Source organism: Rhineura floridana, chromosome 2 (assembly GCF_030035675.1).
Source record: "Rhineura floridana isolate rRhiFlo1 chromosome 2, rRhiFlo1.hap2, whole genome shotgun sequence".
Classification (NCBI taxonomy): Eukaryota; Metazoa; Chordata; class Lepidosauria; order Squamata; family Rhineuridae; genus Rhineura; species Rhineura floridana.
Window position 1 is genome coordinate 194,232,015 of NC_084481.1, and position 19,282 is coordinate 194,251,296.

The following is a 19,282-nucleotide window of genomic DNA, read 5'->3' on the forward strand; positions in this document are numbered from 1 at the left end:
ATGCCTGGGAGAAGAGGAAAGTCTTGAGCTGGCACTGAAAAGATAACAGTGTTGGTGCCAGGCGCACCTCGTCAAACAGATCATTCCATAATTTGGGGGCCACCACTGAGAAGGCTCTCGCTTGTTGCCAGACTCCCAGCTTCCCTCAGAGTAGGCACCCGGAGGAGGGCCTTGGATGTTGAGCTTAGTGTATGGGTGGGTTCATGTCGGGAGAGGCATTCCACCAGGTATTGTGGTCCCAATCCGTGTAAGGCTTTATAGGTTAAAACCAGCACCTTGAATCGAGCTCGGAAACATACAGGCAGCCAATGCAAGTGGGCCAGAATCGGTTTTATATGTTCGAACCGTCTGGTCCCTCTTACCAATCTGGCTGCTGCATTTTGCACAAGCTGCAGTTTCCAAACTGTCTTCAAAGGCAGCCCCATGTAGAGTGCATTGCAGTAATCTAACTTGGAGATTACCAAAGCATGGACAACTGAAGCCAGGTTATCCCTGTCCAGCTGGGCCACCAACCGAAGATGATAGAAGGCACCCCGTGCCACCAAGGCTACTTGAGCCTCAAGTGACAGAGGTGGTTCTAGGAGAACCAGCAAGCTATGAACCTGCTCCTTCAGGGACCATCCGGTCAGAAGAACCCCCCACTAGCAGCATCTCAGTCTTGTCTGGATTGAGCTTCAGTTTATTGGCCCTCATACAGTCCATTGTCGCAGCCAGACACTGGTTCAGCACATTGACAGCCTCACCTGAAGAAGATGAAAAGGAGAAATACAGCTGCGTGTCATCAGCATACTGATGGCAATGCACTCCAAAGCTCCGGATGACCGCACCCAACGGTTTCATGTAGATCAGCCTTTCCCAACCAGTGTGCCTCCAGATGTTGTTGGACCACAATTCCCATCTTTCCTGACCATTGGCAATGCTGGCTGAGGCTGATGGGAGTTGTGGTCCATCAACATCTGGAAGCACACTGGTTGAAAAAGGCTGATGTAGATGTTGAACAGCATGGGGGACAGAACTGACCCCTGCGGAATCCCATACTGGAGAGTCCAGGATGCCAAGCAATGTTCCCCAAGCACCACCTTCTGGAGCCGACCCGCCAAGTAGGAGCTGAACCACCGCCATGCAGTCCCTCCCACTCCCAACTCAGTCAGTCTTCCCAGAAGGATACCATGGTCGAGGGTATCGAAAGCCGCTGAGAGATCAAGGAGAATCAACAGATCCCGGTCAATGACTCTACTATGATTGCCCTGACTCTGGAATTGAGATTTATACACCTATCGCTACTCTTATTTAATATTTATTTCCCCCAATGTTTAATAGAGAGGACATTTTGTCTAACTGGCTGAAATTTGAATGTCTTTATGTTCACTGGATTTCTAAATTCCCCTGTGCATTCCCAGTAATAGCAGGTGACTTCAATGCAAGGACAGGATCTTATCTGGCGGATGGCCCTGCGACAGACTCCCACCCATATATGGATAAGAGCAATCTAAGGCACCATTCACACGATTCAAAAGACACCTGCCTGAACCTTGCAGGAGTTGGTCTGCTTCAGTTTGTTTCCAAACATGATCTCTGTATTTTAAATGGTTCTGGTGTAGGTGACGACTGGGGGGAGTTCACCTATGTCTCCTCTAGAGGTTCTAGTGTGATTGATTATATCATTGCTCACAAGGAGGTGGGAACTATGGGTTATGTTTTCAGAGTGGCGACCCTTTCCGATAGCGATCATCTCCCGTTGGAACTCCTTCTTTCTACCCCTGGCATTCCTCAGCTGAATAACCCATTCCATGCACCTTCTAACCTGTCAGCAACGGTTAGATTCAATAAGATAAAGTGGTCTGTCCAAACAGATCAAGCTTTTAAATTTTTTATTTCTCTCCCTCATATAACTAGAACTGTAGGCTTATTAACAACTGATAGCACACCTAGAGATGGCATGACAATCTATGAGGGACTGATACAGGACCTGAACTTCACACTTCAAACATCATTCAAGAGATCTTCCAAACACCAATCGGGAAGAACTAATACGTGGTTTGACAGAGAATGTATTAATTTAAGGAAGCAAGTTCGCTCTGCCTATTGCCGCTACCGCAGAAACAACAAGCATCTACTTCCACATTCTTACTATGTGTTAAGGAATGAGTACAAGAAACTCATTCAAAGGAAGAAAAATGAGGCCAATAGGGATTTGTGGCAAATGCTGACAGCAGCATCTATCACCCGCAGCACCAAGTCCTTTTGGAAGCTTGTTTCTGTAGTACTGGCAGATCAAAATGGCAGCCCAGTCTGCCATATTCCAGCTAACATATGGGAGAATCATTTTCAGGCAGTGTTTAATGACCCCATTTCTTCTAAATCAATTCCTCCCCCCTATCTGGCCCCTGACATCCTCGAGTGGTCCCCAGTTGATCCCCAAACAATTGAGGATCTACTCTCTCAACTTAAGGTGGGCAAAGCCCCCGGTCCTGACGGCATCCCCATGGAATTGCTGAAGTGTAATATTAGCTGGTGGGCTCCTCTTCTGGCTACTCTTTTCACTCTAATAACTAAATCCGGCATAATTCCCGCTTCCTGGCTGAAAGTTTATGTTATCCCAATCTACAAGAATGGCCCCAGGAGTGATCCGAGTAACTATCGCCCTATTAGTTTGCTGTCCATTGTGGGGAAACTGTATGCCAGTTACCTGAGTCAAAAGCTGAAACAGTGGATAAGCGCCAATAATATCTTAGGAGAAGAGCAGATAAGTTTTAAAATGGGACGCTCCACTCTTGATCATAGTCCACATTTGATTCTGTCTTGCGCGCCCGATTATGGAGTAAGTTAGAATCCTGGGCAATAGAGAAAAGGCTTCTGTTCTTGATCTCTCCCTTATAATACCTCCATCCAAGTGCGATGTAATAACCGAGGTTACCGCTCTGGGGTGATTCACTCTTCACTTGGTGTCAGGCAAGGGTGTGTTCTTGCCCCCACTTTATTTAATCTATACCTGGCTGACCTTCCCCCTGCCCTGAGAAGGATACAATCTCATTCCCCCAAACTAAGGTTTACTAAGGTGCCGATTCTGCTTTACGCAGACGATGCGGTTTTGATCTCTCAAACCCAGTTGGGATTAAAAAGACTCCTCTTGGGCTTTGCGGAGTACTGCAAAAATAACCATCTAATTATCAATCATGTGAAATCTAAAGTAATCGTGTTTGCAAGGAGAACAGTGAGGTTCCCGTTTTTTGGGGCCTGTTAAAATTGAGCAGGTCAACTCGTACAAGTATTTGGGGGTGTGGTTCCATGAAACAATAAGCTGGAGATCCCAAGCAAATTATGTCAAAGCTAAGGCTGAGAAAAACCTGGGTGCGATATCCCGCTTCTTTTTTCTTAAGGGCGGGAAATTTGTCCCTGCTGCAGTTTGTGTGGCAAGAACAAAAATAATTCCAATGATGCTATATGGGGTCTCAATCTGGTATCCCTTTTTAAAGGGGTCACTCGAAGGTCCCTTCCACCTTTGACTCAGATCCATTCTAGGTGTCCCACGATGTGTTTCTGGGGCTACCCTCAAACTGGAGGTGGGCCTAAATTCTATAAATTGTATAGCCTGGACTCATACTAATTGGCTTTGTTGTAGTTCTATGCTACCTCAAGAGTCATTTGTGAGGCAGATAATGAGTGATTCCAATACCCCTCCTTGGTCCAAATTGGTGAGGGATAAAATCCTAGCGGTTGGCCTTTCCCCTGTTGAACTGCTTGCTATGGAACACGACAGAGCTAGGGTGCTGGTCAAACAGCGGTTGTACGATATTGATAACCAGGAGCTCCTTGCAGCTGCTGTGGGACCATGCTCCCCCCGCAAAGAGGGGATGCACTACTTAAGCTGGCTAACTGTGCCAAAGTATAGAAGGGCCTTTTCTTTGGCCCGTTTTGATGCTCTCCCGTCAAAACTTTTGGAGGGCAGATTTGAGAAAATACTGAGGAGCAACAGATACTGCCCCTGTGACAAACCTGAAGTTGAAACGGTCTCACATGTTTTGTTTAAGTGCCCTTTCTATGATAAAGCTAGGACTGGTCTCTTACGCCCCATTCTGCAAGCATTCCCAGGTCGCTCTACGGACTCTTTTCTGGTAGTTCTCCTCCAGGGCTCCGACAGACCAATTACAATCCAAATGGCCAAATTTCTGAACTTGGCTGTGGAGACTAGATCTCGTAAGTGCTTGTCTTGCCCCTAAGTACTGTCCACAGCTGTTTCTCTGCAGAGCCTATTTAAGTTGTGTTAATATGTTTTATTGTTAATTTCTTGTATATTGTGGTTTTAATGTATTGCAATGATCGGTTGACCAAGCAATAAAGATACTATTTGAATTTGAGAGATACTTTAGTTAGAATGTTAGTTTTTAGTTACAGCCTCACCTATGTACCAGGATGTATGCAAGTAGAAAGGTTTATTGTTTATATTTTCATTGCCCTGTTAGAATAATACACCGGGTGGGTGGGGTTGGTTGGTAGTGTTATAGGACCTCTGAAACTTGACGTAACTTAGGGCCTCAGCATGTCTTCATCTGGCCACTGCCATGCCAGTGATCCCCATCTGGTGGGGGCTTCACCACATTCAAACTGGCCCCTGCAGATCAACCTAGAATGCAAAGTGCTTAAACTGTGGTCTATGAACTACCAGAAACCAGTAGTGTAACTTTCAATTGGTTCCCCAAATCATGATGAAAATAGATGTAATGTGCTAGGTTTAATTTTCCACTATGTGTGAGAGAAGCAAGTTAAACAGACACTAAATAGTGTGGATTTAGAAGCACTTAAGTGGGAAACATCTTACCTCTTCAGAAGTGAATGATTGCAGTGATTTATTTTTAATAGAATGATTTGTGAACCAAGGACAGAATCAAGTTCTAGTGAGAAGCAACTGTGGTAGAGACCTTATGAGCTACCTCCCATACGATAGCTTTAGGTAACAGAATTTGCTCATTTACATAGAGCATGTAAATAGCAGTAGTGCTCCTTAGAACAACCATTATAGGAATCACTGTCCTATCAGACAGGAACATTTAATATAAAAGCTGAAGAGCCTGAGAACCAAAATATGCATTGGGTAACACATTTTCATTTAGCAAAATTTAGCTAAAGCTTCCTGTGGCTGATACAGGGATTGTTTTTTGTTCTATTTTATGGTATAATATATTTGCGTTTTTAACAGTGTTGCATGTCGCTTGGAGACCTTTGGGTAATAAGCAACTAATAGACCTAATAAATAATAACTTTCCTTCTGAGATCTCGTAATATTTTACAGCTTCAGAAGTAATTGTTTTTCTTCAGACTCCTAAATATTTAAGAAATCTGTTTAGATCAGTGTTTCTCAACCGGTGGTGCCCCCCCCCCCCGAGTGGCCACGTGAAAACCTCAGGGTGGGAAGAGTGCTTCCCAAAAGCATGTACAATAAGTAAAAACTCAATTTTTAAAAAAGTAAGTACTTGCTTCATTTTTATTAAGCCCCAAATTTTATTTATAATTAAATCACAATATTTCAATCCTTTTTAATATTAAAGTAAGTAGAGGACCCAGGTTTCAAGAGGGGCGTGGGACTTTAATGTTAGCTAAAATGGGGTATGGGTTAAAATAGGTTGAGAAACCTTTGTAACAAGCAATATGAGACAAAGCATAATCAACAAGAAGTGTGGCATTTTAGTGTTCTAAATTCCTGCTAATACTAGAAAAATAAACTCCCAATCCAAGAGTACTTCAAGCACATGCACAATATCTGCCTAATCTAGATCATCATATAGGAGTGATATAGGGTGGTACGAGGGCTTCTACATTCTGGCTCTCATGATACTAAGGAAACATCGGAAGCCCGCTGCAACGAATTTGCGGAGCACTTCCAGGACAAGATTGCATGCATCCGTCGGGACTTAGACTCTGATGTTATGACAGATGAATCCATTGAAGTGTCCAGAGCGCGGCCTTGTCCTTTATTATTGGATGAATTTCAGTTGGTGCAGCTCGAGGAAGTGGACAAGGTGCTTGGAATGGTGCGGGCGACCACATCTGCTCTGGACCCTTGCCCATCTTGGCTAGTGAAGACTGGCAGGGCTGTAACCGCCGGCTGGGCCAGGGAGGTAATAAATGCCTCCTTGAGAGAGGGAGAAGTCCCTGGTAGTCTCAAGGAGGCAATAATAAGACCTCTTTTAAAGAAACCTTCTTTGGACCCAGATGTTTTGAACAACTACAGACCGGTGGCGAATGTCCCTTTTTTGGGCAAGGTTCTGGAGCGGGTGGTTGCCGGCCAGCTCCAGGCGCTCTTGGATGAAACTGATTATCTGGATCCGTTTCAATCCGGTTTTAGGTCCGGTTTTGGCACTGAAACAGCCTTGGTCGCCCTGTATGATGACCTTTGTTGGGAGAGGGACAGGGGGAGTGTGACTCTGTTGATTCTCCTTGATCTCTCAGCAGCGTTTGATACCATCAACCATGGTATCCTTCTGGGGAGGCTCGCAGAGCTGGGAGTTGGGGGCACTGCTTGGCAGTGGCTCTGCTCCTACTTAGCGGATCGTCGCCAGAAGGTAGTGCTTGGGGAACATTGCTCGACACCCTGGACTCTCCGTTGTGGAGTCCCTCAGGGGTCGGTTTTGTCCCCCATGCTTTTTAACATCTACATGCAGCCTCTGGGTGTGGTCATCAGGAGTTTTGGAGTGCGTTGCCATCAGTATGCTGATGACACGCAGCTCTACTTCTCCTTTTCACCTTCCACAGGTGAGACTGTTGATGTGCTGAACCGTTGCCTGACCGCGATAATGGACTGGATGAGAGCTAATAAACTGAAACTCAATCCAGACAAGACTGAGACACTGTTGGTGAGCTCTTTCCCTGCTCAGATGGTGGATGCTTATCCTGTTCTAGATGGGGTTACACTCCCCTTGAAGTAACAGGTTCGTAGTTTGGGGGTCCTTTTTGACCCTTCCTTGTCGCTCGAGGCTCAAGTGGCCTCGGTGGCACGGAATGCATTTTACCATCTGCGCTTAGTAGCCCAACTACGCCCCTATCTGGACAGTGATGATCTCGCCTCGGTTGTTCACGCTCTGGTAACTTCTAGACTGGATTACTGTAACGCGCTCTATGTAGGGCTGCCCTTGAAGACTGTTCGGAACCTTCAGCTAGTGCAAAATGCGGCAGCCAGGCTGTTGACAAGGACCAATCGGTCTGCGCATATAACACCTGTCCTGGCTCGCTTGCACTGGCTACCTATTTGTTTCCGAGCTAGATTCAAGATGCTGGTATTGACCTATAAAGCCTTACACGGTGTGGGACCGCAATACCTTGTGGAATGCCTCTCCCGCTATGAACCTACCCGTTCACTTCGTTCAGTATCTAAGGCCCTCCTCCGGGTACCAACTCACCAGGATGCCCGGAGGACTGTTACTAGATCTAGGGCCTTTTTTGTGGTGGCCCCCGAATTATGGAACAGCTTACCGGAGGAAATACGCCTGGCGCCTACGGTTCTTTCTTTTAGGCGCCAGGTTACGACCTGGCTATACTCCCAGGCATTTTAATGTTTAATGCTTTATGTTTAATGTTTTTAGTTTAATGTGTTCCTTTGTTACTGATTTTATTCTATATTGTATTTTAATCTCGTTTTGTACACCGCCCAGAGAGCTACTAGCTATGGGCGGTCTAGAAATGAAAATAAATAAATAAATAAATAAATAAATAAATAAATTGTTACTGCAGAGAACATTGTTTGGTCTCCTCTATAACTAAATGCACAACCAAGATTGTTTTAGCAGTTAAGCCTGATCTACCCCCGATAACAACTGTCAACAATGCCTCATTGTGTTATGTTGATAAGGCTATATATTTTACAGCTTGGCATACAATTCACATGAACAGCATGCTCTCTTTTCAGAAGGGCAAAAAAGTGGTTAAGCACTTCCTGTTTGATAAAGCTGCAATATTCATACATTGGCTGGCATCTATTTTTATTTATTTATTTATTTATTAAATTTATTAGTCACCCATCTGGCTGGCTGTCCAGCCACTCTGGGCGACGTACAAAATAAAAACATACAAATACATTAAAACATTAAAAATCTCAACAATAATAATAAAACCTAGCCCACCCCAAAAGCCGGCCTAAAGAGCCAGGTCTTCAAGGCCTGGCGGAAGCTCATCATAGAGGGAGCACGGCGGAGATCATCTGGGAGGGAATTTCACAAAGCGGGGGCCACAATTGAAAAAGCCCTCTCCCTAGTTCTCACCAGTCTAGCTGTTTTAACTCGTGGGATAGGGAGAAGGCCTTTTGAGGCTGATCTTGTTGAGCAGCATCCCTGATGACGTTGCAGGTACTCCTTCAGATAGACTGGGCCGAAACCATATAGGGTTTTAAAGGTCAGAACGAACACCTTGAATTGGCCCCGGAAAACAACCGGTATCCAGTGCAACTCCTTCAGCACTGGAGTGATGTGATCTCGCCGGTGGCTGCCTTTAATCAGGCGAGCTGCCGCATTCTGTACCAGTTGCAGCTTCCGGACTGTTTTCAAGGGTAACCCCACGTAGAGCGCATTACAGTAATCTAGGCGAGAGGAGACCAGGGCATGTACCACAGATGGGAGCAGATGGTTGGGAAGGTAGGGGCGCAGCCTCCGTATCAGATGGAGTTGATACAGCACCACCCAGCTCACAGCCGAGACCTGAGCCTCCATGGACAGCTGGGAGTCAAGAATGACCCCCAGGCTGTGGACCTGGTCTTTCAGGGGCAATTGTACCCCATTGAGCACCAGGTCAACATCCCCCAACCTTCCCTTGTCTCCCACAAACAGTACCTTGGTTTCGTCAGGGTTCACCTTCAGCTTATTCCTTCCCATCCAGCCACTCACCGACTCCAGGCACTTGGATAGGGTTTCTACAGCCAACCTCGGTGAAGATTTAAATGAGAGATAGAGCTGCGTGTCATCAGCATACTGGTGACACTGCAGCCCATATCTTCTGATGATAGCCCCCAGCAGCTTTATATAGATGTTGAACAGCATCGGGGAGAGGATGGAGCCCTGTGGCACCCCACAAGTGAGAGGCCAAGGATCCAAAACCTCATCCCCCAATGCCACTCTCTGGTACCTACCAGAGAGGAAGGAATGGAACCACTGCAATACAGTGCCCCCTATGCCTAACCTCTTCAGGCGGTCCAGAAGGATACCATGGTCAACGGTATCAAAAGCCGCTGAGAGATCCAGGAGGACGAGGAAGGTGCATTTGCCCCATCCAACCCCCTCCTCATATCATCCACCAAGGCGACCAAGGCAGTTTCAGTCCCATGTCCAGGCCTGAAGCCTGATTTAAATGGATCCAGATAATCCGCTTCCTCCAAATGTGCTTGCAACTGTTTCACCACCACCCGCTCAACCACCTTGCCCAGGAATGGCAGATTTGAGACTGGGCGAAAGTTGTTCAGATCTTGGGGATCCAAGGAGGGCTTCTTTAGAATTGGTTTTATTACTGCCTCCTTGAGAGCTGATGGTATTACTCCCTCTTCCAGGGACGTATTTACCACCATCTTGATCCCCTCGCCTAGTCTGTCCTTGCAGCTCATAATGAGCCATGACGGGCAAGGATCGAGTAAGCAAGTGGTTGGCTTTAAGGTTGAAAGCACCTTGTCCACTTCATCAGAAGGAAGAAACTGGAACCGATCCCACACCACCGGAGCACCACTGGCTGCCTCTGGCTCGCTCACTGTGTCCACAGCACACAGAATAGAACTCTTAATACGATTGATTTTCTCCGTAAAGTGCTTTGCAAACTCATCACAGGAGGCCTTAGCATGTTCCATCGGTTCCGGGGCAACTGGACCGACCAGGCTCCGGACCACTTGGAACAGCCTCTTGGGACAGTACTCTGCGGACGCAATAGAGGCAGCATAAAATCCTTTTTTGCTGCCCTCATCGCCAAATGGTAGGCTGCCGCAGCCGCTCTAACCCATGTCCGATTGTCATCAGAGCAAGATTTCCGCCACCGGCGCTCTAGCTGTCTCACCTCCCGCCTCAGAGTTCGCAACCGTGGAGTATACCACGGTGCCGCCTGAGCTCTATTCAGGGGGAGAGGGCGTTTCAGAGCCACCCAGTCGAATGCCCCGGTGATTGCAGCATTCCACTCCTCCACCAGGGTCTCAACCGAGTGCCCGTGTGCATGCTCCAAAGAATCCCCAAGCGCATTCAGGAATCCATCTGGATCCATCAGACATCTGGAGCGGACCATCCTAATGGGTCCTCCACCCCCACGGAGGGTTTGTGGCACCAAGAAGTCCACCCTCACCAATATTTAGCCACTGAAATGGCATGCCACACAGCATGCCAGTATCTGTAAATATCCATATTACTACTAGTAGCTTACATGGTAAATGTTGTCATTAGCAGGATTTTTCTTTTGAAGTAATCCTGGACACCACCATCTGAACCCATGCCAGTGACAGATAGATGAAACACATTAAGCCCCAGGTTTAAAAAGGAATAAAAACTATTAGGATTGGAAAAGGAAGGGTAAGGCAGAGACTATGGGGCCCTCTGTTGAACTGACAGCAATGCTTTGATCTGCTTTATCTTTAAACACACACCTCAGCAGATGTATCTATGTCTTTATAGAATACAGCCCAAAATGCATTATTGTATCATACATCCAAAGCAAGAGTAAACATAAAAGATTAAGGAGAGAGTTATTGAGTCTTTCGTCAGGAAAAAAAGGTTCATCCCATAACCTTTTGTCCAAGTGTGCTTTTAGGCTGTATGCACAATTCTAACCAACAAGCCACAGAGGGTGGGAACATCAGGAACTTGTGCAACACCACTTTCGCTACAAGCTATGGAATTTGCAGACTTCAGAGGAACGTGTTCTATGAGGGATGTTTACAAGGCGTTTCATGGAAACAATTTCGTTGCTTTATATAACAGTGAGTGTAGACTATATTTACCATCTGCTTGTTTTTCCTAGACAGGCCAATATCAAAGCTAACTACTCTGCTTAATTCAGACCTGCAATACATTAAAGGGAAAGTTCTGGTATCAGTTTGTATGACTAGTATAGAAAGATGGAGAAATGTTCCCTTTTACTTTCAGAGTTTAGAAGCAACTTGCTCATTTCCCCCTTTTCTTCAGAGTTTATTGCTAATTTGTCAATTCTACAAAAAATCTTCATCTTACAATAAGATACAGCCTCGTTTAACAAAATGGGGTATGGGAAGATCCAATAAATTCAGGTAGTCCAACAGAGAGTGCACTTCACTTTAAGGTGCATTACCTTGGAATACAAGAAATCCAGATGATAGACCTTCAATTAACTCATTTTTGGAGGTGAAATTTAATGCAATACTTTAAAATGAGATAACACTCGGGCACACTGGATAAAGATACAATTTATTAACATCTGGAAGAAAATCCAAGATAAACATTGAAGGTCACATTGCTCATAGAGACGAACGCTGTTTAGTTACAGCCTAATGCCCAATTCACACATTTGACAGTGCTGCCAAAATATCCTCATTTGTCTGTGAGCCCAAGGGATCATAACAAGATCCAGTGAAGCGAGCTAAACAGGTAAGGTAAAAACAAAGATATGTTATATATGGATATGCAAAATGACATTAAGAATTCAACCAAATCCCATTTCACAGTTTCACCACTAGCTGGATTACTGCAATGCGCTCTATGTGGGGCTATGCTTGAGATTGGTTCAGAGGCTACAGCTGATGCAGAATGTGGCAGCTAGGTTGCTTGTGAGGGCAAACTACCATCAGCACGTAAACTTACTGACTTCCAATCTGCTACCAGGCAAAGTTCAAGGTGTTAGCACTAACATATAAGGACCTCTACAGCTTGGGATCAGGTTACTTGAAAGAAAGCCTTATCCCTTATATACCCAGTAGGACTGTGGGAGAGTTTCTCATGCTAGCTTCAAAAACATCAGAAGCCTGCTCCACAGTAACTCGAAGCAGGGGTCTCAGTGTGGCTGCCCTGTTCTCTGGAATAGCATTCCTACTTAGATACATCAGGCACCCACTGTCTGCACTTTCTGGAAACAACTGAAGACAGTTTTGTTCTGATGAACTTTTCCAGCTGAATGAATGGGTCACCGACATAGGCGTCAGATTTTTTTTAAAGTAATTTGCTATTTGCTGTATTTTTAATTGTTTTTGGCTGTTTTTATTGTATCTTCTACATCTTGCTTTGAGATACGTGTAAGGAGAGTAATAAATAATTTCAGCTTTTGCAACATGTTAGTCTCAGTTAAAATCAAAACAGTCAATGGTGGCATCAGAAGCAAAGAAATACTTTAAAAGCTTAATGTAGCTTGGCGCAGTACAATTTTTAACTAATGCTAGCTTAAGTCCTCAACACAATGGCTGGAGGTAGGTGAAGCTGAAGGTTTCACTAGCTTTGTAAGTTCAGGCATATAAAAATCCTGACGTTGCAGCAAGGCTGCTGAGTTAGTAGAAGAAAAGTCATCATGGTAATATTTCAGATCAGCAGGAAAAAGCATTATCAAAAAAGCTTAATCAGAACACAGGCTTCAAGAAAAGTGAGATTCAGACAACTGCATAGGAATGAAAACACTAGAATATGCTGTTCTGTTGTATTTTACAAAGTTTCTAACCAACATGTAAAATAATTTGTTTTTTTAAAGGTTGATGATCATAATACATACACCTTTCTTTAGATATGTGAAAGAGCAAAGAGAGCTCTTTAATTTTTATTACTATTATTACTATTATTATTTGATTTATATCCACACTTCCTCCTAGTAGGAGCCATGGGCAGCTCCTATTTTTCCCTTAGTTTAAGTAGATACCCAGTAAGCAGAACACTGGGTAATAGAACTGCAATGTCAATTGGCATCTATCTGTTCAAACACTATTCCTCCTGCCTAAGAGTGCACAGGAAAAACTTACCCCAACCACTTCCTTCACCCAGGGGGAAGGGGTATAATTCAAATAGTTTCTCTTGGCACTTGGCCTCAGTAAGAGAAAGAGGAGAGTGATTCAAAACTACAAATGTTTCAGTGACTATCACAATAAAGAGTACAAAAATGTTAACATTTTTCTAAAAGAGCCAAAAGATTCTACTCAGACCAGATTAAAACAGCTTTCCTGGAGCCTACTCTTAGGCCTTCTGAGAACACAAGGGGAGGAGCAGTCCGTCAGATTTAAAAGACCCTCTGCCCAGAAGCACAAACCCAGTAAGTGATGTTTAAAGTTGTCAGTTCCCTGAGGAGAAGCAGGAAATTCTTTATGACCCCCAAAGTATTTGTTTTCCCAACAGCTCCTTGGCACAGTTTGGGATTATTGAAGTCAGCAACAACAACAAAATTCGCCCTTCCCAAATCAGTTTTGACTAGTCCCTGTGTTCCCAAGGTGATAATTTAACACCTCATTAACAAGTCACATATTGAAGGAAATTCAAATGAGAGATGCTAATACAATTGAAAATTAGACATTTTCAACCTCAGTTTAAGTAGTTCTTTAAACGTATTTAAGACACCAGAGGAAACTCCTACTTCTATTACATGAATGACCTAATCGTCAAGTAGAACAGTAAAAACATCAGTTTATAGCAAGGGACATGAAGGTCAGTGCCAAATGCTGCTTTGTGGGCTACTTGACACATTTTATTTAGATATACCAGAAACAGTGCAAGTATTTTATACACCTAAACAAGGTTCCGGGTGGTCAACTGAAATATTAACAATTTACACAGCAATGAAAAGAGAACCATCGTAATGACAGAGAAGATGTATTTTCCCAAGCTGTTTTCAGGCCACACACACAATCTAAGACAAAGCTGGGGCTGTGTGTCAGGTGTAGAGAACATGCTCAGAAAGTCCTACATTCAATCCCTGGCACCTTCATTTAAACATGGATATTGGGTAGAAAGCTTGGGCTACAGTACTTTGATACAATAATCAGCTGAACTGACCAATAGCATCACTCCAAAGAAGGCAGCTTCATATTTTCACTTTCATTCATTAAACAGATTTCAAGTCCTCCTGGGGGATTAGCATATTCCTAGTACACAACTCATAATATGATGACTGAAAGACAGTAATCCATAAGAACAATGCAAGAACACAAGAGCCCTACTAGATCAGACCAAAGGCCCATCCAGCATACTGTTTCCACAGTGGCCAGCTAGAAAGCATACAAAGAGGACATGAATGCAACAGCACTCTGTCCCGCCCAGAGTCGGAGAAACCAGATGAAGGCGAGGTGTTTTCTAATTCTCGCTTTATTAGCATGATGGTGACATCCAAAGCGGTGTGCTTCATAAACCTGTCTACTCTGACTCACTGTTTTCCCTAACTAGCCTACCTAACAGTCTCTGCAGCGTGTGGGAAGAGTTGACTCACCGCTAGAGTCCAGGAGGGCACCTGCTTAAGTAGGGAAGGTCTTTGCACATAAATGATGGCTCCGCCAGAGTTCCACCCTCTGAAAATCCCTCTTCTCATGCGGGGCGAGCCTCCTACTGCCCATCCGACAGCGGGATTTCACTAGGTGATGGCATGACCTCAGGAGGTGGGAAGCAGGTTGGCAGGGAAGCGTTTGAAGTGCCAGGTGGGGATTCCGGCACACGGAGGGTTGGCGCACGCGAAGGGTTGCTTCCCAACAGCTCAGGTGGAGCTGGACCTGGTTCAAAGGGGATGCCGGCTGAAGAAGTCTGTGGACTGAGAGTTTCCCCCCCTCCAACGCCCCCGGGGACCTCTTCATTATCTGACTCCTCTCCCTGATTTAGCTCCCCATGCACCTGGGGCGCAATATCATCCCTCCCTCCATGCTCCATTTCCCTCCACCCCCCAAGCTTGGGCTTGTCTGGATAGGCATCGTGGAACTTGCTCACCATATCCAGCACATGGATGTCGTCAGCTGACTCCTGCGAACACTCCGTCTGATCGTACCCCTTCCAGTGGATCAGGTATTGAAGTCGCCTTCAGCACTTCTGCAAATAAAAAAATTACTCCACTTCATATTCCTCTTGACCATCCACAGCTAGATGAGGTGGAGGCACCTCAGGTATCCTGTGGGGATCAGGAGGATGCTCTTGGGTAAGCATGGAGCAATGAAACACTGAATATACCTTGCGGGAAGGTGACAACCTCAGACAAAAAGCCACTGGATTGATCTGAGCCTCCACTTCAAGGACCCACCTTTCGATCTTCCAGTTTATGACATTGTGCTCGGGTAGGCAAATACGCATGGACTGCCACACCTTGTCTCCCATGCTGATTTTGGGTCCCTCTTGTCGATGTTGATCAATGACCCTCTTATAATCTATCTTCGCTCTCTCTAACTGCTCTTTCAACAACTGCTGCATCACTTGAAGCTCTTGCACAAAGTCCTTGGCTACCGGCACAACAGGACTGATGTGTAGGGCAGCAAAAGCTTGAGGGTGATATCCCAAGTTGGCAAAGAACAGGGTCTGTTGCATGGTAGTGTGCACCATATTGTTCTAAGCAAATTCTGCAAGGGGCAAAAAGGAGACACAGTTGTCTTGCTGGTAGTTGACGTAATTGCTCCAACGTGGCATTCGCAGTCTGACCGTCTGTCTGCGGGTGATGGGATGATGACAGTCTCAGTTCACTCTGCAGGAGTTGCCACAAGGCATGCCAAAAGCAGGATGTAAATTGCGGGCCCCGGTCTGAGACTAAACTGTCTGACAGACCGTGCAACTGGTAAATGTGCTGCACATACAGCTGAGCCATCTCCCATGCGCTTGGAATCCTGTGCATGGAATAAAATGAGTCATTTTAGTAAAAGCATCCACCACCACGAACACCGTCGTTTTCCTGGGGGGAGGTTAGTGATAAAGTCCATAGTCACCATCTGCCAAGGACCCTCAGGCGTAGGGAGTGGTTCTAGGAGTCCTGCTGGCCACCCCATGACGAGTTTGGCTCTGGCACAGGTGGGCGAGACTGGATGTAGCGCTCCACCTCCCACTTCATCCGGGGTCACCAAAACTCCCTAGCGATCGCTTGCAAGGTTTTAAAAACTCCAAAGTGCCCAGCAGTGGGGGAGTCATGACACTGCTGCAGGACCTTGGTGCTCATGTCCCCGGGGGGCATGTACATAGCATCATAATGATACAGCATTCCCCTTCAACGTGAAGCCCTCTACACTTCCACGAGACTGCCCCTCTAGTTCGGTGCACGTTTCCTCAACAAACAAATCTCATTCTTGTGCCAAACGCAATTCCTCCACTCAGGAATCCTGACACACCCCTGCCACCATCTTCTCGAGGGGTATAATCCATTGCAGCAGTCTCGGGGACGGGCTCTCCAGATATTCCGGTTTGCAGGACAGAGCATCTGCCCGCTTGTTCTGTGCCTGGAGAATGTAATGGGTTTTGGAATGAAAGTGAGCAAAGAACTGACCCCAGCGCACTTGTCTCTGGTTTAACTTACGGGTGAAGTGGATTCTCCAGATTTTGATGATCAGTGTGCACCTCTATCTCGCACTGCGCCCCTTCCAAAAGGTGTCACCACATTTCAAAAGCATCCCAGATGGCCAGCAACTCTTTCCCCCACAAGGTATAGTTTTGCTTGGAACTCGTCAACTTCCATGGAAAGTATGCACACGGCTTCAACCCCCCCTTGGGTTGGTTGTAAAAGCACTGCGCCAATAGCCACGTCCGACACGTCCGTCTCTACCACGAAGGGATGTGCAGGGTTCACATGTTGCAGTACATCCCGGTATTCCTCATACTTGTGTGGCAAGACGACTCCCTCCTGCAGTGTGACTCCCGACACGACATCGAAGGGTCTTCTTCTGCACTTAGAAGTGCTGATGGCAATACCCCAAAGTAAACACCACCACCACTTCATCCCAGAAGATCGTGGGGTTGTGCTGAACCAATCAGGGCATTCCCAACACCACTGGGAAGCGAGGCAGGGACGCAAACTAGAATTACAGTCTCTCCACATGTCCCGGGATTTCCATTCCCAGCATCTCCGTCGCTCTGGTACCAGTTCCTGACTCTAAGGACTGCCCATCAATGGTCGCGAAGGACAAGGGCTTCTCAAGCATGTGAGTGGGCACACCATGCTCCTGAGCAAACTCCAGTCCATAAAACTTGAGGAGGCCCCACTGTCAATCATGGCGCTGACCTGGAGACTTTGCCTTGAAGGTAGAGTCAACCATACTGGCAGGTGAATGATGGGCTGTGAAGGATGGGCTGTGACGGGAGGGGGTGCTGGCGAGGCCACGGGGTCTCCTCCGCTCCCAACTCTTTGGCCTCTATGAGAGCTGGGATTTGGAGTTTTCCTGCACCAGAGCTCTTCCTCCTTTGGAGGGGCATCCTCGGGCCAGGTGCCCCCCTTTCTCACAGTACAAACACAACCCCTCCCTCCTGAGCTTCTCTTTCTCCTCCTCCGACAGGCATGGTCTAGCCCCTCCAATTTGCATGTGCTCCACCGCTGACAAAGTCAAGGTTCTCATGCTAGGCAGGAAATGGGCGCGGGGGGGAGGTGTGGGAACCTGGGTATGTGGGATTTCTGCCCTGCGCTCCAAGCAGCGACCTTCAATCTGGCTGTCTATCTGCAGGCGTAACTGGATCAGCTCTGTCAGGCTGTCGGGCAAGGAGGTGTGTGCTAATTCATCCAGCACCTCCGCACTAAGTCCGTTCCCGTAGAAGTACATCAGTGCAGCATCACTGTAATCCACTTCCTGGGCTTGGACGAAACGTGTTAGTATAATTCCCCACGGAGCCTTTCCCCATTTCAGTCCTAGCTGTTGGGAAATTGTTTCTTTATGCTGAGGGTCATGAAACATCTCGGTCATGGCTGCAACAAAGGTGATATTTTGATTCAAGACAGGATCGTTTCTCATCAAAAATGGGGTAGCCCATTTGGCCGCTTCCCCTTTCCAAGAGGCTGATGATAAGCGCCACCTTCACATCATCATTTGGAAACTCGGCTTGTCATACACATATGTACAGTTCACACTGGGCAAGGAACGTGGCAAACTGGTCACTCTGGCCACCATAGTGAGGAGGTAGTCCCACTTGTGCCTTGACTCAGGCAGGCACCAGTGGCCATGCCTCCATGGGCAGCTTGGGTAAACAAGGCTTGAAGGTTTTGATTCTCAAGTTGGAGGTTGTGGGTTTCTGTGCAGAGATTCTGGACTTCAGTATACAAGTCTTCGACAGTTCTGTGAAGTCCCCTTTCAGCGATGCTGCTAGCACCCATAATTTCAGTCATGGGAGTGTCAGTGAAGGGAAGTGGTGGCTGAGTCAAGCTGTCCCACCCAGAGTCTGAGAAACCAGACAGAGGCAAAGTGTGTTCTAATTCTCGTTTTATTAGTGTGATGGTTACATCCAAAGCGGTGCACCTGGGGCCCAACACTCTCCTGATTGTGGGCTGGAGTCACACTTGCGGATATACTGGCGTCACAGCATCTCCACCTGTTTTCTGAAAGCAAGGGCAAGCAATGTTAGTCAAACTCTGCCCCTTTGAAACCTGGGAAATTGGTGTGTTTTATCTTGAAGTCAGCTTCACACACATTAGATTGGCCATGAAGCCCATTGCCACTCTGTTCGTCCAATGAAAACACTTTGCTGCAGGCTCAGGCAGAGACAGTGATTGGCCCAACACTTTACTGTGAGCATTCCTAAAAGTTCTGGCATCAGCAGTGGAGTAGGTCCACCCATGGGCAAATATGTTTCAAACCACAACCAGACAAAACAGTCTTGCTGCTTTTGAAACAGCTAGTGTGCACGTAGCCATGATCTTTAGCAACTGGTAGCTAGAGGCAGGTTGCTTCTAATCTTCAGGTAGCATATAGTTATTATGACCAGGAGCCACAAATAGCTTTATCCTCCATGCATTTGTCTAATACCCTTTTAAAACCATCCAATGGCAGCCATCTTTACATCCTGCAGTAGTGAATTCCATAGTTTTACCATATGCTGTGTGAAGCAGTACTTCCTGTTGTCTCAAATTTCCCACCATTCCATTTCATTGGATTCTAGTTTTATAAACTTTCTCCATACTATGCATAATTTTATACAGCTCTTATATTCCTGCTTATTTACCCTTTTTATGCTAAAAAGCCCTGAACCTTTCCAGAGTACAGCTACTGTAAAAAAAAAAAATCAATTCCATTTTGGGGATTATAAGAAAAAGAAATAAAAAACAATCTGCCAATATCATAATGTCTTTGTATAAATCTGTGGTGCAACCACAGTTTGAATTCTGTGTACAATTCTGATCACCACATCTCAAAAAGTGTATCATAGAGCTGGAAAAGGCGCAGAAAAAG

At 46.0% G+C, this 19,282-nt stretch overlaps 1 protein-coding gene across 3 annotated transcripts in view; it reads right to left on the reverse strand.

Annotated features, from left to right (window-relative positions):
• The window catches only part of SPTLC2 (serine palmitoyltransferase long chain base subunit 2), a 108,456-nt gene that overhangs the window by 43,729 nt on the left and 45,445 nt on the right, over positions 1-19,282 (reverse strand). The window contains exon 10 of one of the 3 annotated variants that reach the window (XM_061611852.1): positions 11,431-11,565. The exons of the other annotated variants lie outside the window; for them this stretch is intronic. Coding sequence (XP_061467836.1) covers positions 11,486-11,565 — 80 coding nt within the window. The 3' untranslated portion in view covers positions 11,431-11,485. Of the gene's footprint in view, positions 1-11,430; positions 11,566-19,282 lie in introns of those variants that run through there. 3 annotated transcript variants of the gene reach the window in all.